This window comes from Neophocaena asiaeorientalis, unplaced genomic scaffold, assembly GCF_003031525.2.
Source record: "Neophocaena asiaeorientalis asiaeorientalis breed wild unplaced genomic scaffold, Neophocaena_asiaeorientalis_V1.1 scaffold229, whole genome shotgun sequence".
Taxonomy (NCBI): domain Eukaryota; kingdom Metazoa; phylum Chordata; class Mammalia; order Artiodactyla; family Phocoenidae; genus Neophocaena; species Neophocaena asiaeorientalis.
In genome coordinates this window covers 2,575,761-2,595,503 of record NW_020174096.1, presented here as the reverse complement: position 1 = coordinate 2,595,503, position 19,743 = coordinate 2,575,761, and the positions used below count along the sequence as shown (strand labels likewise).

The 19,743-nt window shown below is 37.2% G+C and overlaps 1 protein-coding gene and 1 pseudogene across 1 annotated transcript in view; one reads left to right on the top strand and one right to left on the bottom strand.

The window, feature by feature from the left end:
- The window catches only part of WDR70 (WD repeat domain 70), a 297,198-nt gene that overhangs the window by 215,964 nt on the left and 61,491 nt on the right, over positions 1 to 19,743 (bottom strand). The window contains exon 7 of the mRNA XM_024754657.1: positions 14,980 to 15,113. Coding sequence (XP_024610425.1) covers positions 14,980 to 15,113 — 134 coding nt within the window. The remainder of the gene's footprint in view (positions 1 to 14,979; positions 15,114 to 19,743) is intronic.
- LOC112405974 (nucleotide triphosphate diphosphatase NUDT15 pseudogene) lies at positions 16,430 to 17,376 on the top strand (annotated as a pseudogene).

Genomic DNA, 19,743 nt, shown 5'->3' with positions numbered 1-19,743 from the left:
AAATTAAATTAAATTAAAAAATTTTAAAAACAGGCCAGGGACTAGATTTGGCCCTCTGGTCATAGTTTGCTACTCTCTGTTGTAGAACATAAAAAGATGAGGAACATAGCCATGAAATTTTTTTTTTTTTTTTTTTAAGGAAAAAGAAGACATATTCAGACTGTCCTTGTTTCAGTGCTAATAATAAAATTCAAGAAAGCATATCTGTTGCTATTGTATACAATGCTGCAATAAATAAACTTTGTTCCTTGGTCATTTCCATGTGTGGATACATGTATCAGAGAAGTTCCTTAAAGTGGGTTACTGGTCAGAGTATCTATCTGTGTTTATAATTTGTAAGATAATGCCAAATTGCCTTCCACAGAGTGGTACCAATTTACATTCCCACCAACAATGCCTGAAAGTGCTTATTTCTCCAAATCTTATCACAGTTCACATTTTCCATCTTGATGGATATTATCAAATTATTCTTTAGAAAAAGAGCTTGGAAATTGATATCCCACCTTTGCCTTCTCCCCGCCTTTGCCTTCTTCCCGCACAGGATAGTAGAGATCTTCTTCATCTTTGCCAGTCTTACAGGGGACAAGTAGTGCATCACTGGCATTTTAATTTTTTTCTTCAATTGTTAGTGAAGTTGAGTATAATTTTTCATGTTTATTGGCCAGTTTCATTTCTTCTGCTGTTGTCTGTCAATTCATTTTCTTTGACAGTTTTAATTTTCAAATAACCCCCTTTATTGGTTTGTAGAAACTCATATATTATGTATGGCTAGCAGTCCATTGCTTTCAGTATGTATTTCAATTTTTTATGAGCTTATAATTTGTCTTTTAATTTTGCCTATGTTATCTTTTGTTTTCTGAAGTATAAGACAGCTTTTTAATTATAAAAGTAATTCATGCTGTTTTGCCATATCACAGAAAGTGAAAGTTCTTCACTGCCACTACAAAAGTTATGTCCATTCCCAAAATGTAACCTCTTAAACTCTCCCTAGTAATTGAAAGACAGAAATATGTAAGTTATATATTACAAAAATAAGATCTTTTTGAAAACTATTTTTCATTTAATAAACGTTTGTGGAAATCTTTTTATTTAAAAAAGTTTCAAGAAAATATGGCTTATACTAACGTAAGCAGAAAATAAGCAAGGACAGAGAACAATATTTAAAATCACGTTAAATATGCTTTTCAAAAGACACTATCATGTAAATGAAAAGCAAGACACAGACTAAGAGGAATTATTTGTGATAAACATATCTTATAAAGAACTTTATCAACCAACCCAAGAAAAGCAACCCAATTTTTAAAATGGACAAAAGATCTGGACACTTCACCAAAGAAGATAGATGTAATATAAATAAGAACATAAAAGGATGCTCAACATTATTATTCATCAGGAAAATTTAAATTAAAACCCAAGTATATATCACTATACATGGAAAAGAATGGCTAAATTTAAAAATATTGAAAACACCAAGTATTTGGTAAGCATGAAGTAACTAAAACTCTTATATATTGCTCCTAAGAAAGCAAAATGGTACAGCACTTTGGAAAAGTTTGGCAACTTCTTATAAAGTTAACACACATACCACACAGCCCAGCAATTCTCTCTTAGGTATTTACCCAAGGGAATCAAAACATCTATCTACAAAAAGACCTATATGGAAACATTTATAGCAACTTGATTCACAATACCTAGAAACTGGAAGCAACCAAAATATCTATCAATTGGTGAACAGATAAGCTGTCTGTTGTATATTCATCCAAGGGACTACTACACAACAATAAAAAGGGGGAAACACTACTGATAGAAGGAACAACAAAATCAGAACAGTGGTTGTCTGGGGGTCAGGAGAAAAGATGACTGCAAAGTGACTAGAAGGAACTCTCTGGGATAATGAAAATGCTCTATAACTTGATTGTGGTGGTGGTGGTTAATATGACTATGCATTTCTCAAAACTTGCAGTACTGTACACTTGAAAGGATGAATTCTGGTGGGTGTGTGTAAATTATACCTGAATAAATGTGACTTTTAAAAAGTTCATTAAAAGCAATAAAGACCTGAATTAAAACGGTAAGAAATTAGTAACGTGGATTGATTTAAGAGATTCTCACAGATTGTAGCAAAAATAAATAAATAAAAAGATAAAGAGAACTGGATCAGAAAGAAGAAAAGGGAAATGGAGAAGAAATAATAGATCTGGATAGCCAGGACTCCTAAAAAGGAAATCAGGACAAATAATAGCTTCAACAGTAGTCTGAATTTTTAGAGGTACAATCCAATCTTATGAGATTAACAAAATCTTAGTAATGCGAAGTAATACATTAAAGATAACAATTTGTGAGTCTGTGTACTGAAATTCCTTCATGTTAAAACAGTAGTAAGATAATAAGAGCTAATATTTACAGTGCTTTACTAAGCACCAAGCATTGTGCCACACATTTTGCATATATTATCCATTAGTCATTATTACAACCCAAAGAAATGGAATTATTCATTCTGTTTTGCAGGGAAATAAAACAAGGGTCAAAGTGATTAAACTTACCTAGTCACACAGAAAATGAACTAGTCAAAGCACAATTCAAATTCAGACTTGGGGCTTCCTGTGTGGTGCAGTGGTTAAGAATCCATCTGCCAACACAGGGGACACGGGTTCAAGCCCTGGTCCAGGAAGATCCCAAATGCCGCAGAGCAACTAAGCCCGTGCGCCACAACTACTGAGCCTGCGCTTTAGAGCTTGCGAGCCACAAGTACCGAAGCCTGCGAGCCTAGAGCCTGTGCTCCGCAACAAGAGAAGCCACCGCAGTGAGAAGCCCGCACACCGGAACGATGAGCAGCCCCTGCTCGACGCAACTAGAGAAAGCCCGCGCGCAGCAACGAAGGCCCAACGCAGCCAAAAATAAATAAAATAAATAAATTTATTAAAAATTCAGACTCATATGACATGGAATCCATGTTCTTGCCCATCATGCACATGGACCCTAGACTAATACTTAGTTGTAGAACTGAATTTTACATAAATCAGTCTGCTATGGAAAAGAAAGCAGGGGGAAAAAATACTTAAATGGAAGACTGGGAGAGTAATGAAATTTCCTTCCACCTCCATTATAACTGACAGTTATGACACAAGTTCAGCCACTTAAGCAGAGAATCAAGCCCAATGGCTACAGCAATGACTCACCCATTCTTATTTCTAGTAACAGAAATTTTTAAACTTCTGAACCTAGGATTCACTCAGGAAGATGAAATACTGGGTAAAGGTTTTGTGTTTTTTTTTCCTTTGAACCCTGGAACTATTTAATCAAAAGAAGAAACTAACAGATATATGCCAAGGACTACAAATGCCATTTCAAAAAGCAGAAATTACAGTTCAGTGGCAGTCAATTTTAACATAAAGTGAATGGAAATCGTAAGATGCAATAAAACTCTCGAATCAGTTACCTTGAGATTCCATGTCCTATTTTTTGTTTTTTAAAGAGCTAAACATATCAACCTGAGACCTAAAGCCCAATGCATGATGATGCAGAGCCAGAGATTTCAAAATCTGCCTGTTCTTTATTTGCCCTGAACTAATATGGTTTAAGCCAAAATTTTTTTAATTTTCCAGGAAAAGAAATCGTTATACTTCCTCTCCTTTTAAAAAAAAAAATATATATATATATATATAGGTACATCCTGATGAAAATGTTTTTTTATTCCACACAGCAAGAAATTTTTGGAGAAAAGGATGAAAAGGTTCCATTATTCATTGCTTATTTAATGAATGATAAGTTCCTACTATATGCCAGGCACTATTCCAGGTGTTGGAATACAAGTAAAATATAAAAACCAGATGATCATTTCTGATAATGATAAGTGCTATAAAGAAAACAAACCAGAACAATGCATAGAGTGGGTGGTGGTACAGAGATTGGGAGATAACCTACTTTTTTTTCTTTAACATCTTTATTGGAGTATAATAGCTTTACAATGGTGTGTTAGTTTCTCCTTTATAACGAAGTGAATCAGCTATACATATACATATGTATCTCTCCCCTCTTGCATCTCCCTCCTCCCACCCTCCCTATCCCACCCCTCTAGGTGGTCACAAAGCACCAAGCTGATCTCCCTGTGCTATGCACCTGCTTCCCACTAGCTGTCTATTTTATATTTGGTAGTGTGAATATGTCCATGCCACTCTATCACTTTGTCCCAGCTTACCCTTCCCCCTCCCCATAGCCTCAAGTCCATTCTCTAGTAGGTCTGCATCTTTATCCTCGCCTTGCCCCAGGTTCTTCATGACCTTTGTTTTTTTTTTTTTTTTTTAAGATTCCATATATATGTGTTAGCATACGGTATTTGTTTTTCTCTTTCTGACTTACTTCAATCTGTATGACAGACTCTAGGTCCATCCACCATCCTAAAAGAAATCAAAGATGATACAAATAGATGGAAAGATATACCATGTTCTTGGATTGCAAGAATCAACATTGTGAAAATGACTATACTACCCAAAGCAATCTACAGATTCAATGCAATCCCTATCAAACTACCACTGGCATTTTTCACAGAACTAGAACAAAATATTTCACAGTTTGCATGAAAACACAAAAGACCCCCAATAGCCAAAACAATCTTGAGAAAGAAAAACGGAACTGGAGGAATCAGGCTCCCTGACTTCAGACTATACTACAAAGCTACAGTAATCAAGACAGTATGGTACTGGCACAAAAACAGAAATATAGATCAAGGGAACAGGATAAGCTACTTCTAACAGGATTATTAGGATAGGTCTCTTTGAAGAGCTGACATCTGAGCTGACACACAACTCAAGAGGTCACTGGTTTTCAGTTAATGAGACAAAATACACAAATTATGCAACTTGATGACAGTTATAGAGGGTAACAGAAACCCAGAAAATTAAGCAAAAAAAAAAAATCCTTAAGCTTATATAAATTTACAATGAAAATATCAAAGGAGAAAATATATTCAGGTACGTTATATATATATATCAAAGAATATTAACTGTTCTTTCCCACACACCTTTCACCTCATATTAAAGCTTTCTGGTGATGCACATGATCCCACACCGACTTCCATACAGACCATGTCAACAACCTTCTTTCTAATTAGTAAACCACAAGAAAGTTCTGTCATCCCTAGGACTATCCTGACATACCAAGAATGACTTGTGATTTAATTAACCTACTAACTTTACGAATGAAGTTATCTTGTAACTTCTTCTTCCCTATTGATGATATCCAAGATTAGCTGCAAACAAAAACAAGCTTGCTATGCAAAACTGAAGTAGCTAGATGGATTTGATATTATACTTTTCTTCTCAAGTACAGCCTAATTAATGATGCCACTGATCAGTGATATCTATGGGAAAAAAGTCACATTTGGCCTTATGGTTACTTACCCTAAAAGCTGCAAACTCTAATACTTTCGAAAATAATATTACTATGGAAACTCATAAAGCGAGTTTACCAATTCACTAATAATTATAAAAAGTTCAATCAAAAACATTTTGTCATTAACTTGAATTCAATTAATGAGCTATTGGCCAGGAGAAATGAGACAGTTACAATGATATGATTACTGAAATTTATGTAACTCTGCTTCTTTACACATTAACTCATACACAAACCATGAATACAGTTTTACAAGAGAAACCTTTATCCATCTTCAGTGTCTTTTTCACAACTGATAACATGAAAAACAAAAGAAAGCATAAATGCCTGAAAAAAAACACCTATCACACAATTATGTTAAATATTATGCTGCATAAGTATCAGCTGTAAACTAATTTTAAAAACTTTACCTAAAAGCTAAAATAGTATTACTTCAGTTATCTGGCAAAGGCAGTAAATAAAGTGTTAAAGTAAGTAAGGCTTACCGATAAATGAACTTAAGCAAACATACACACCACTCCCTTGACTATTTCTGATGGCATATACTCTAAATGGTTTTAATCCCTCTGTGCCTATGCATAACATAGTGATTAATGGCACAAACTCTACAATTAGAATGCATGCATTCAAATCTCTGTTCTGTCACTTACTGTATGACCTTAGGCTAATTAATTTTTAAGCCTCCATTTCCACACTGTCAAAGGGAGATAATAAACATACCTATGACATAGGGCAGTTAGGAGAATTAACTGATATAAAGAATTTAGCCAGGCTCAATAAATGTTAGCTGTGATAATGATATACATTATTAATATCACTATTAGGTAAACAGAACATATCTTTGTTCTCTAGCAAAAAAAAACTTATCTCTGTATTAAATAATATACACACCTCGTATCTAAAACTCAAAAGATAGAAAAGGGTAAATAATAACACATTTTCCTTCCACCTTGGTCTCCCAGATAATCAGTTCTTCTCCCTATAGACGACAGTGTTATTGGTTTCTTGTGTACCTTTCCAAGAATATTTAAAGCGTATATAAGCAAATAGTCTATATTATTTTTTCCAAGCTTTTTAAAAAACTATGTACTATTCCATACTGTGCTTTTTTAACTCAATACATTTTGAAGACTGTTCCACAACTGAACCCTTTCTCAATGCCTTAGGTAGTGCATTTAACTTCAGTAGTAATACCTTCCTTTTGATGGGAAAGTATTTTAGAGACCACTTTGTGATAATAAATAATTTTATTATATTATTATTTAACTGAGTATGAACATATAACTAGGCTCCTTTTACTAACAACTCTTACAAGAGTATAGATTTGCAATGAATTTAAAAGAAAACACTGATCAGGACTTCCCTGGTAGTGCAGTGGTTAAGAATCCACCTGCCAATGCAGGGGACACGGGTTCAAGCCCTGGTCTGGGAAGATCCCACATGTCTTAGAGCAACTTAGCCCATGTGCCACAACTACTGAGCCTGCGCTCTAGAGCCCACGAGCCACAACTACTGAGCCCATGCACCACAACTACTGAAGCCTGCACACCTAGAGCCCATTCTCCGCAACAAGAGAAGCCACCACAATGAGAAGACCACGCACAGCAACGAAGACCCAATGCAGTCAAAAATAAATAAAAAGAAATTGAGAAAAAAAAAGTAAACACTTATCACTCCACTCCCACAGGGATGATTATCATCAAAAAAACAAAAACAAATGTTGGTGAGGGAATTCCCTGGTGGTCCAATGGTTAGGGCTCTGTGCTCTCACTGCCGAGGGCCTGGGTTCAATCCCTGGTTGGGGAACTAAGATCTCATGAGCCACGTGGTACAGTGGGGCGGGGGGATGTGGAATTGTTGGTGAGAATTTAGAGAAACTGGAACCTTTATATATTGCTTGTGGGAATGTAAAATGGTATAACCACTTTGGAAAACAGCTATAAAGTTATTAATATGTTAAACATAAATTTACTATATGACCTAGCAATTTGCAGTTTAGTTTAAAAGAGATGGAAATATATGTCCAAAGACTTGTACACAAATGTTCAAGCAGCATTATTCATAATAGCCAAGAAGTGGAAACAATCCAAATGTCCACCAAATGGTGAATGGACAAACAAAATATGCCATATATATAGATATAGATATGCCATCTATCTATCTATCTATCTAAAACAGAATACTAGTCAACCATAAAAAGGAACAAAAGTCCTGATGTATGCTACAACATGGGTGAACCTCATAAATACTATGCTAAGGGAAAGAGGCCAGACACAAGAGACCACATATTGTATGATTCCATTTATATGAGACATCCAGAAAAATCACACCTATAAGGCAGAGTTGTGGCTGCCTAACGCCGGAGGTAGAAATGGAGAGTGACCACAAATAGGAATGAAGTTTGTTTTGGGGTGATGATAATTAGATTGTGGTCATGGTTGCACAACCCTGTAAGTTTACTCAAAACTACTGAATTGCATGCTTAAAATGAGTGAATTCTATGGTATATAAATTAAACCTCAATAAAGTGATTTTTTTAAAAGCAAATACTAAAAATAACCAATGAAATTTAAATTAATTTTAAGATGTTGTTTTCTGACACAACACTATAAAGATTGAAACAACTTCTTTATTGTGAGACAAACTGATTATATCCCTCTGCCACAGTCCTTTAATCAGCCATCAGCTGAACAAGTTAATGAATACCAGTTGCCTGCACTAGCACAGGCCTATTTTGCTGTGTTACAGCAATGATCCAGTCTTCCCACCAAGTGTCTCTATTATAACTACTATGAAAACTTTGTTCATACAACACTTTATGACAAAACAGGCTTTCACTTGGCATTTATATATGAAGGGTGTCTCTGCTCCCTTCTCATGAGGCTATGGCAACTGAAAGTGAACGGAGCATTTGAGCCCAGGTGATTTTAAACACAAAGGTAAACAAACGCAGGCATTAGCGTTGTGCCAAATGGTTATCAAAATGAAAAAAACAGAATTTCTAAATTAATAAAAAGAATTCATAAGCCCCTGAGAATATGCCCATAAACCCCCGTCTGAGAAACCTGTAATGTGCCAAGTCTCAGAATTTACTGCAATATGCAGGGCTGAGTGACCTCACGATGAACGTCACAGAGCTGAGCAGTTCCAGTGAGTGCCCATTCACAGAATGCTTTGGGAAGACAATCTCCACAATGCATGGCCCAAAACAACTGTGTCTTCAGTTACGGATCTTTGGTGGACTTCTGAAGTGGAAACTTATTTTAACATTTACATGAATAGCGATTTTAAACCAACAAACACCTGATGAAAAATCGTAGCATTCATCCACTTGAAAAGGCTGAACATCTGACACAAACGATGAACAAACTACTGAAAACCATTATCATATAGTAATTAAACCTGCAAAAAAATTTCTCAGAAGTGAATGTAAGTACACAACCACTTAAATCAATACTTACTACGTATGAAATTGTGTTACATCTGACTAAAAACCACTTTATTGACTAAATTATCCCAGAACTTAAAGCAAGAACCAGGCTTATAAGTTTCCAAACTAATGATTAACTTGTTAGTCTGTTAGCAGACCAGAAGATTAGAGTACAGGAATATAATTTATTTTCAACAATAAAAAAAAATTCATTCTATACGGCCCATTGAGTTTCTTTTTTACTTTTGCATATCGAATACAGGCAATCCTTGCTTTGCATGGTTCTGATATGCATGAATATCGGTCGCCATGGTTTAGATAAATAATACCAGGCCCCAACAACATGGTTCAAATTTCAGTTACTATGGTATATTAACTGTGAGTAACTGCATAAAGTACAAATTTTGCTACTAGCACTTCAGTGCAAAAATCACTATATAAATAGCAGCTGTGCATCCTGATCAATGACCAATCACATCACTTCCTCCAAAATCTGTCCCTGATTGGTCACTATGCGTGTGTTAGTTCATGTACAGATAGCAAAGCACATAATTGTGTTGCCTCCCTTGTCTCCCAGGGATAAACCCATGTGACATTTCACAAAACGGATAACCAAAAGACTGTGTCAAAGAAAAGAACACAAGAGGCAAACTGAAAGAGCTCACAATGGCCACAGCTGAAACAATCTGAGCAATAAAATAAATAACACAGTATTGACTTATAATTCAAGGTATAAATAAATAGAAATGAATAAATAAACAAACAAACATTCTTCCTTGCAGAAGAATTCCAAGTAGTTTATGTAATTATCACCCCCTTCAGGAGGGAGAGCTTAATTTTTCCACTCTACCAAGTGTGAGTAGCATTTGTTGACTTGCTTCCAAAGAATGGCATATGGAAAGGTGAGGAAAAAGTAACCCTATAGTGGAGAAACCTTAAAAACATGATAGCATGTACCCCTGATATGTGACAAGAAGGGCACTTCACCTCTGTGATCTTCAGCCCAAAAACCCACAGCCTCAGTCTAACCATGAGAAAAATGCCATTAAAAAATAAGTCAAAGGATATTCTACAAAATACCTGACCGATACACCTCAAAACTGTCAAGTCATGAAAATCAAACAACGACTGAGAAACTATTATAAACCAGAGGAGACTAAACAGACATGAAGACGAAATGTAATGTAATATCTTAGAAGGGATATTAGTTTATAAAAAAAGTGAAATCGAAATAAAGTTTGGTATTTACTTAATGATAATGTACCAATGTTGGTTTAATTATCACAAACGTAATGTGACATGGTAATGTAAGATGTTAACAAAAGGAGAAACTGGGTTAGGGGTATACCTGAACTCTGGACGATCTGTACATCTTTTCAGTAAATTAAAAATTATTCAGAAAGTTAAAGTTTACTAAAATTTTGAAATGGAAATGTCAATATGATCTCATCATTTAAGCACACACACACTTATCTATATTTTTCACCTCTTTCCACTGAAAAGGTCAAGAAGTAATGATACCTCAATGTCAATGAACATGTGTAGCATCCAGATTTGGTCTCTGAATACCATTCCCACTAACAAAACAGGTGTCTGTGGGGAAATGCTCACTCTGAGACCTGGAAAGGCATGCACTGGGAAGCCTACAACATGTTGTTCCAGAAAATAAGTAAGCTTTTAAAGACTAATGAGGTCATGTCAAAACTACATAGCAATCAGGGACTCCCAATGGCCAAATCTGAGACACGTTAAACATCAAAAAGAATAATGACTGGGACCTCCCTGATGGCACAGTTGTTAAGAATCTGCCCGCCAATTCAGGGGACATGTGTTCAATCCCTGGTCTGGGGAGATCCCAACATGCCACGGAGCAACTAAGCCCATGCGTCACAACTACTGAGCCTACGCTCTAGAGCCCAAAAGCCACAACTACTGAGCCTGCGCACCACAACTACTGAAGCCCACAAGCCTAGGGCCCGTGTTCTGCAACAAGAGAACCCACTGCAATGAGAAGCCTGCGCATGGCAACAAAGAGTAGCTCCTGCTCTCCACAACTAGAGAAAGCCTGAGTGCGGCAACGAAGACCCAACGTAGCCAAAAATAAAAAAAAAATTTTTTTAAAAAAAGAAGAATGACTGCAATTGACTGAAACACATGAAAATTTTAAAATCATAAATACTAGTAATCAAAAGAGAAAAAGCAAAAAAATTTTTTAAAAAACTATCACCATGAATAACAGCAACAACTTATTTATCAACACCAACCCATAAGCTAAAAATGAGTAATAAAAGGGAAATAACTAAGCATTTATCCTGACTCTCCAATAGGAACTGTATTTCAGGGGAACCAAATAACATCAGGCATGAGGAAAAGTACTTCTCTTAGAAGAATGCCAGCAAGTAAAAGTAGATGAAACAACAGAATTAGAAAACCACTATCTTGGAGCCCTCGATTAAATAAATGATTCAGGTATGAATAATCAATGGATGCTAAACTTATTAAGTGAAAGGATGAATAGAATCTGGATATTTACATGGTACCAAGGTATCTTCCCCGCAAAGTTCTTGCCTATCTCAAGTATGTAATATTAACTTTACAGTGGAGGAATCAGATGTCCCAACTTACTCCAGGGATCAGTCTTAACTGTTAGTCACTAATAGTGACAACAACCAGACAATACATGCCATCTGATGTGAAACAATATGGATTATAATCAAGCCTTTGGATCTTTTATAGGAAATAGTGGAGATAAAGAAACAACTTAAATAATACCAAAAGGAAGCAATTAGAAAATCAGGAAGGAAGAATCTCATAGAGGACGACTAGACTTGTCTGTTTAACGAAGTTATGGGAAAGAAAATGGTTAAGGAAGGGTCAGTGTAGATTAAAAGAGATGTAAGAGAGATACAAAATAGATGTGATGTGTATTACTTAATTGGATTCATGTCTGACAAACCAGCATTAAAACACATTTTCAGGGACTTCCCTGGTGGTCCACTGGGTAGGACTCTGAGCTTCCAATGCAGGGGGACGAGTTTGATCCCTGATCAGGGAACTAGATCCCAAATGCATGCTGCAACTAAGTCCACATGCTGCAACTAAAGATCCTGCCTGCTGCAACTAAGACCTGGCACAGCCAAAATAAATAATAAAATAAATAAATAATTTTTTTTTAAAAACACATTTTGAGGGCAAATGGGGAAATTTAAATACAGAATATTTATTGGAAATATTAAGGAATTCTGAGGAATTTTGTTAAAAATAATAATGGAACTACATTTATATAAGAAAGCATCTATCTTTTTCAAAGATAACACATTGAAGTATTTCAAAGTGAAAGGTGTGTCTGTCTTTATTTTTCTTATATTATAGTTGATTTATAGTATTTTATTAGTTTCAGGCGTACAACAGAGCAATTCAATAATTTTATAGATTATACTCCATTTAAAGTTACTGTAAACTAATGGCTATATTTCCTTAGGCTGTACAATATATCTTTGTTGCTTATTTATTTTATACATAGTAGTTTGTATCTCCTTAATCCTATACCCCTATCCTGCCCCTCTCACCTTCCCTCTCCCCACTGGTAACCACTGGTTTATTTTCTCTATCTGTGAGTCTGTTTCTGTTTTGTTACATACAAACAGTGTCTTTACTTTTAAATAATTCAAAAATTACAAAAATGAGATGAAGCAAATAAAGAAAAATATTTATAACTTAAATCTAGGTAAAGGGTAGATGGCTATCATACTAATTCCTCTGCTTTTCTCTCCATTTGAAATCTTTTTTACAGTAAAAAGGGAATTATAGATGAATATGTAAATAGATATAAAATACACACTGAGTCACAAAAACATCATAAAAAGCAGAGTCACATTACTTTGAGATTAGGGGCAAGTGATGGCAAAGTTAAATAGTTCTCATGATTTAAAGGAGTAACATTCACATAATGTTTACAATATTAGAGTTTTATATTAATTTTATATGAATTGTCAAGAATTCTATTTCTTCCCATCTATCTAATCTTTGATAGCGCACAATTACATATAGGATGCAACAATTTAATTACAGAAGAGAAAACAAGCTTATTCTTGGTTTTTTCTGCATTTTCAATTACAACAGTGTAGCAAATGACATAGTTTAGTAAATAATAGAGCACTGGCTTGAGACTCATGAGATATGTATTCCATTCAGAGCTGATCATTGATATAGCACTGGATAGTCCTGAACAAGTCACCTTATAGTTGTAGAGGTAGGAGAGCACAATCCCTATATGAATCAAGAGACTATCTATCATGTGGGAAAAAGGGGTATAAACATTTTTTTTTTTTTTTTGCAGTACACGGGCCTCTCACTGTTGTGGCCTCTCCCATTGCGGAGCACAGGCTGGGGACGCACAGGCTCAGCGGCCATGGCTCACGGGCCCAACCGCTCCGCGGCATGTGGGATCTTCCCGGACCAGGGCACGGACCCGTGTCCCCTGTATCGGCAGGCGGACTCTCAACCACTGTGCCACCAGGGAAGCCCTAAACAACATATTTTAAATACATTTTTAAAAGGTCATCATGGGGCTTCCCTGGTGGTGCAGTGGTTAAGAATCTGCCTGCCAATGCAGGGGACATGTGTTCGAGCCCCGGTCCGGGAAGATCCCACATGCCACAGAGCAACTAAGCCCGTGCGCCACAACTACTGAGCCTGTGCTCTAGAGCCCACGAGCCACAAATACTGAGCCCGTGAGCCACAACTATTGAAGCCCGTGTGCCTAGAGCCCACCCACCACAACGAGAGGCCACCACAATGAGAAGCCTGCGCACTGCAATGAAGAGTAGCACCTGCTCACTACAACTAGAAAGCTCGCACACAGCAACGAAGACCCAACACAGCCAAAAATAAATAAATAAAATAAATAAATGTATTTTAAAAAAAGGTCATCATACTAACTCAAGATAGATGTCACTATTTTAAATCATAAGAGCTATTTTAAATATAGCCATCATTGGAGATACTCAGTTTTTTTTCAATTGATCCTATATCTGTTAAGATCTATTTAGGGAATTCTCAAATCTTTACTACTAGACAGCTTAAGAGTTATGACTTCAAACTTTACAAATCAATGATTTGTAGAACACTGACCAGAGCCACTTTAGTCAGCAAGGTTATTTTGCTAGATAACTATATAACTGCCAGAGAAATTTGAGGTCTGACTCAATTCTGATCCACATAAGACAGACATCTATTATGTAATATTTATTGGCAAGTAAGCACAAACAATTCATATGATCTATTCTGCAGGCTTGAGAAAAATCCCAGCATCTCATTTAGATGCTCCAACCACCACTTTCACAAAAGGTTCACTGGAGGCAAACGCTCAACAGTCCACAGACAGGAACTTTCTCCATATAGTTGATGAAATCCAGAGTTTACAAGTGGAGATTAAACAAAACCCCTAAGAGTTCAGGTTGAAGGCAAAACTAGATTTATACCCCATTCATGCAAGAGTAAGAAATTGAGTCAGAGTAATTTCGGCTAATCCACATATCTTGAATATTTTTAAATCTCATCATTGAAAGCTCATTTCCAACATACGTTATTCACGTTAACAAGATAGTTTCACCAATAAAATCCATTTCTGATATCCAATACGCTAAAAGATCAACGATGGTCAAAAGTAGAAATAAGCGGGTGGCTTATGGTAGCAACATGTAAAGTCCTTTAAAATATAATGCTAGCTGACCATACCTGCACAGTGCAGCACCAACTAGCACTTGGCTTAACACATGTTGTACACACACATATAGTATTACACAGTATTTAATAAAGTGTTTTAAAATAAACTAGGCAAGGTAACGATTTCTAAATTAAAATATTTTTTTAAAAACAACAAAAGACAGTCTTTAAAACATAACAACAAAAGGCAGTCTTTAAAACATAAATTAATGAAACTAAAGGAAATTTACTAAAGAATAAATTAATGAAACTAAAGGAAATTTACTAAAGAAAAGAAACATAAAAGGTACACTTCGCTTTCACCTGAATAACGAACGTAGTATATAGTCATGTAAACATATTGTATTTTGGTAAAAATCATCATAAACAGAATTCAAATAACAAGAGACTGTGTCTTCAAATATGAGGGTATTAAGTTGCATAATACATACCATTCACAGGGCTGAAGGGATCGAAATGCCTTAAAAGAAGCATCCATTCCAGCAAAATCCCAAAACTTAACATCATAGTCATATCCTCCAGTCACCAAACGGGCACCTGAGGGATCCAGACCCAAAGCAGAAACCTGGTTTAAAAAAAAAAAAAATGGAGAAAAGCTACTTATTGTCTATTATAACCCCATTTCCTTTCTCTAACCCTACTTCCTACCTTACAGGCACTGTAAATATAGATCACCACTGCTGTTACTTCTGAAAAGTGAAAATGGAAAGCACCTTCTATATTACGTGGCTTTGTTATTAGGAGTATTATTTCTTTGATATACAAGAAAATATTTTAGTTTAATCTAATCAGCAGCTTCATCCAAACTTATCTACCATGTACTCAGAATAGGTGTCATATGATAAACTAAGTTGCTTTAGTATATAAGTAGAAATCTTACAAACAATTCAGCTTTTTCAATAAACAATTTTGAGGAAGCCTTTTAAGATTGTTTGACTATCACTAAATGAATAACACATGAATCAAAAATTCCCAAAATGAGTAATGCCAATAGGAACCATAAATCTATTTAACAAAATATAGCAAAGTAGAAATTATTATCTTGTGCATTTGGCTAATTGTTTAGTCACCTTAAACAATTATTTTTAAAGTTGAATTTGTAAGTAACTAACCACATATAATATCACTTATACTGGTTCCATAAAATCTTTGCTTTCCCCATGAACTTTTCAAGGTTCAATTCACATACAAATATCCAATGTGTAACTCACTGTTCTTGAGCTACATTTATCATTCTTGCCAAAGCAGTTAGTCCCTGGATCTACTGACCTCTCAGAAGGAAAGACTGCATTAGGAATATTAAATGTGATTATCATATACATGAGACAGTAAAAGGATCATAGTTTTATATAAAGAAAGGCACTACAAATCAATCCTCCAAATAGACTTGAAATGTTAATTAAATGTAACAGAATTACTGCAGTCAAAACCAGATACTGGAAAAATAACTTACACTCATTTCAATTACTACCTGTGAATACTGATTTCAGAATATAATGGAATTATACACAAATATAGCAAATAACTTGTTATATGTTTAAATTAGATATGTACCCTAAACGGGTTAAAGAAAGCATTCAAATGAGAGCTATCATTTGAATGCCTGAATATGTCTTAAAACAATCGAAAATAAAACTAAATAAACATTAGTTTTTAAAGTCTAAGAAGTGACTTGCTACCACCAGCTACAGACTTACTTGCCTCCATGCCCACTCTACCCTTCTTCCCTCCTGTTAAAATTAGAGGTGTCCCTCCTCCTGATAAAGCTAACCCCACCAGTGTTCATCTCCCTACAATGTAATTTGAAATTGCAAATTCATTTGTGACTTGTCTATTCTATTCCTGTCCTCCCCTCTAGAGTGTAAATTTCGCTCCTACCCCATGACCACCAGTGTGGAGCCACAGGGGCTGAGGCCCTGAATCAGGGTGGGAGGAATGGTGACCAGCTGCAGGCATCCTCACTGTTCTCCTGGGGAAAAGGACAATGTTGTTTGCAACCTGCAGTTTCCAACTTCCTGGTGGTCATTTGGACTTCAGGGTAAACTGGGAAGAATGCCCAAAGGGAAACCTGGGGAGAAGCAGTTCTTCACCTAAAAAACGTTCACCGTTGTGAATTCTTTTTTTTTTTTTCACTGTGCTGCGCGGCATGCAGGATCTTAGTTCCCCAACCAAGGATCAAAACCATGCCCCCTGGCAGTGTAAGTGCAGAGTCCTAACCACTGGACCGCCAGGAATTTCCCTGTTGTGAATTCTTTCACTGAGGAAGAGAATTACCATTATGTCACTATGTTAATGAAAAAAGAAATGGATGTGATTCATAATTTAGAACCAAAAAATGTAGAACCTAAAAAAAAATGAAAGTAGGAAGTATATTCCTTGGGAAGAATTTCCTCTAGTGGACCAGCTTTTCTGGGCATTAGGTTGTTTAAAGGAACAAGGCTATGATCCTTCTCTGGATCATCTGGTAGGATACAAAGGAAATGATCTCTTAAGTGGCCAAGAAGATTCTTGGATTTTTTTTAAAAAAAGACAAAATAAGGTCTGGCTAAGGAATGGAAAATATCTAATTTCAGAAAAACTCCCATTTTATCTAAAAAGTTCCAAAAGATTGCCAGTTTGTTTGCAAATTCTTAATATACCCACCACCTTTTCAGCCTTTTCTTGTGAAAATTTTCCTAGGATATGTGACTGCATTACATTCAGACACAGAATATGTGATAATTGGTAGGACTATGGTTAATCTGCCTTCTGTATCTCCCTGTGATATTTACTGTGCAGTCTGTCATCAGCAGCCTACATGGAATAGAGAGCAATACAATTTGCCTTAGCATCTTAGTTCAAATAGAAATTCTAATTCAGATACTAACACAGTAAGCCTATGGCAGAATTTATCATGTTTGTTGATTTTCCTCTTTTCTTTCATTTAAAAAAATGGGAGTAGGGGGCAGTAATATACTGTGACAGTCCTTGCTAGAGGCAACAACTAGAGAGAACAGGACAGGCCATTAGGGTATATTTCCAAGGTTTGTGACTGAGGATCCCAGCCAAGAGAAGAGAGACAAACCTCTAGGATCTGTATCCTATCATGAACAGGCCATGTGATTTTGGATTTCTCGCTTAATCTCTCGAGATCCAGTGCCTTTACATGTAAAATGAGGAGATTAGAATACAGCAGTGGTTCTCAAAGTGTGATCTGGAGGGTCCACAAGATCCTTTCACGTGTACTCAATATCAAAGCTATTTTTACAATACTAAGACATCATTTTCCTTTTATCCAGAGGCTACAGGATGTGTGATATTGTAAAAGACTGAATGCAAAAAAGCAGGTATGATAAATCCAGCCCTCCTCTATTAAGCCAGACATTAAAGAGATTTGCAAAACTGTGAAATAATATCAATCTCCTCATTAATGGGTTTTTTCGCTTTCAAAAAAGTAATTTTTCACAAAAATTATTTATGTTAGCATGTATCAGTTTTTCTTATTTGTAAATGAGTTAAAAACTCTAAAAACTAGAAGAAAAAAAAAGAGTGTAAATTCCATGTGCACAAAGACCATCCTTGTGCCCAGCACAGTGCCTGGCACAAATGTGACAATAAATAGCCCTTTTAAAAAAGGAAGGAGGACTGTAAATTAAAAAAACACATACAAAACAAACAGCTATCCAGTTTGACAAATGTAAGATCAATTACCCTCTATCAGGAAAGAACAAGATAAACGACAAAGTTCACTTTTTTTAATCTAAGGACAGAAGAAAGATGGCAAAGAAGAAAGCAAAGGGCAAAGTGACAAAATGAGATCTTCAATGCTAGCATTCTGAAGTACCAGGACCTTGGGCTTCCCTGGTGGCTCACTGGTTAAGAATCCACCTGCCAATGCAGGGAACACGGGTTCTATCCCTGGTCCAGGAAGATCCCACATACTGCAGAGCAACTAAGCCCATGCGCCACAGCTACTGAGCCTGTGCTCTAGAGCCAGCAAACCACAGTTACTGAGCCCACGTGCCACAACCACTGAAGGCCATGCGCCTAGAGCCCATGATCCACAACAAGAGAAGCCACCGCAATGAGAAGCCCGCACACCGCAACGAACAGTAGCCCCCGCTTGATGCAACTAGAGAACGCCCATGCACAGCAACGAAGACCCAATGCAGCCAAAAATAAATAAATAAACAAACAAACAAATAAAGTATCAGGGTCTCTGTGGCTGCTTACATACTCCATTTATTATCCACCAAAAGGATATGAAAGGTAATGAGTAACAGAAAACAGAGCTCTGGCGGAGCTTCAAGATGGCAGAAGAGTAAGACGCAGAGATCACCTTCCTCCCCACTGATACATCAGAAATACATCCACATGTGGAACAACTTCTACAGAACACCTACTGAACGCTGGCAGAAGACCTCAGACCTCCCAAAAGGCAAGAAATTCCCCACGTACCTGAGTAGGACACACAAAAAAAGAAGAAACAGAGACAAAAGAATAGGGATGTGACCGGCACCAGTGGGAGGGAGCTGTGAGGGAGGAAAGGTTTCCACACACTAGGAAGCCACTTTGAGGGCGGAGACTGCGGGGGTCGGAGGGAGGACTTTCGGCGCCATGGAGGAGAGCGCAGCCACAGGGGTGCGGAGGGCAAAACGCAGAGATTCCCGCACAGAGGATCGGTGGCGATCGTCACTCACCAGCCCAAGAGGCTTGTCTGCTCACCCGCCGGGGCAGGCGGGGCTGGGAGCTGAGGCTTGGGCTTCGGTCGGATCGCAGGGAGAGGACTGGGGATGGCAGCGTGAACACAGCCTGAAAGGGTTAGTGCACCACGGCTAGATGGGAGGGAGTCCGGGAAAAAGTCTGGAGCTGCCGAAGAGACAAGAGAATTTTTCTGGCCTCTTTGTTTCCTGGTGCACGAGTAGAGGGGAATCAGAGCACCGCTTAAAGGAGCTCCAGAGACGGGCGCCAGCCACGGCTATCAGCGCAGACCCCAGAGACGGGCATGAGACACTAAGGCTGCTGCTGCCACCACCAAGAAGCCTGTGTGCAAGCACAGGTCATTATCCACACTGCCCCTCCCGGGAGCCTGTGCAGCCCGCCACTGCCAGGGTCCAGTGATCCAGGGACAACTTCCCCGGGAGAATACACGGCGCGCCTCAGGATGGTGCAACATCACACCTGCCTCTGCCGCCGCAGGATCGCCCCACATCCGT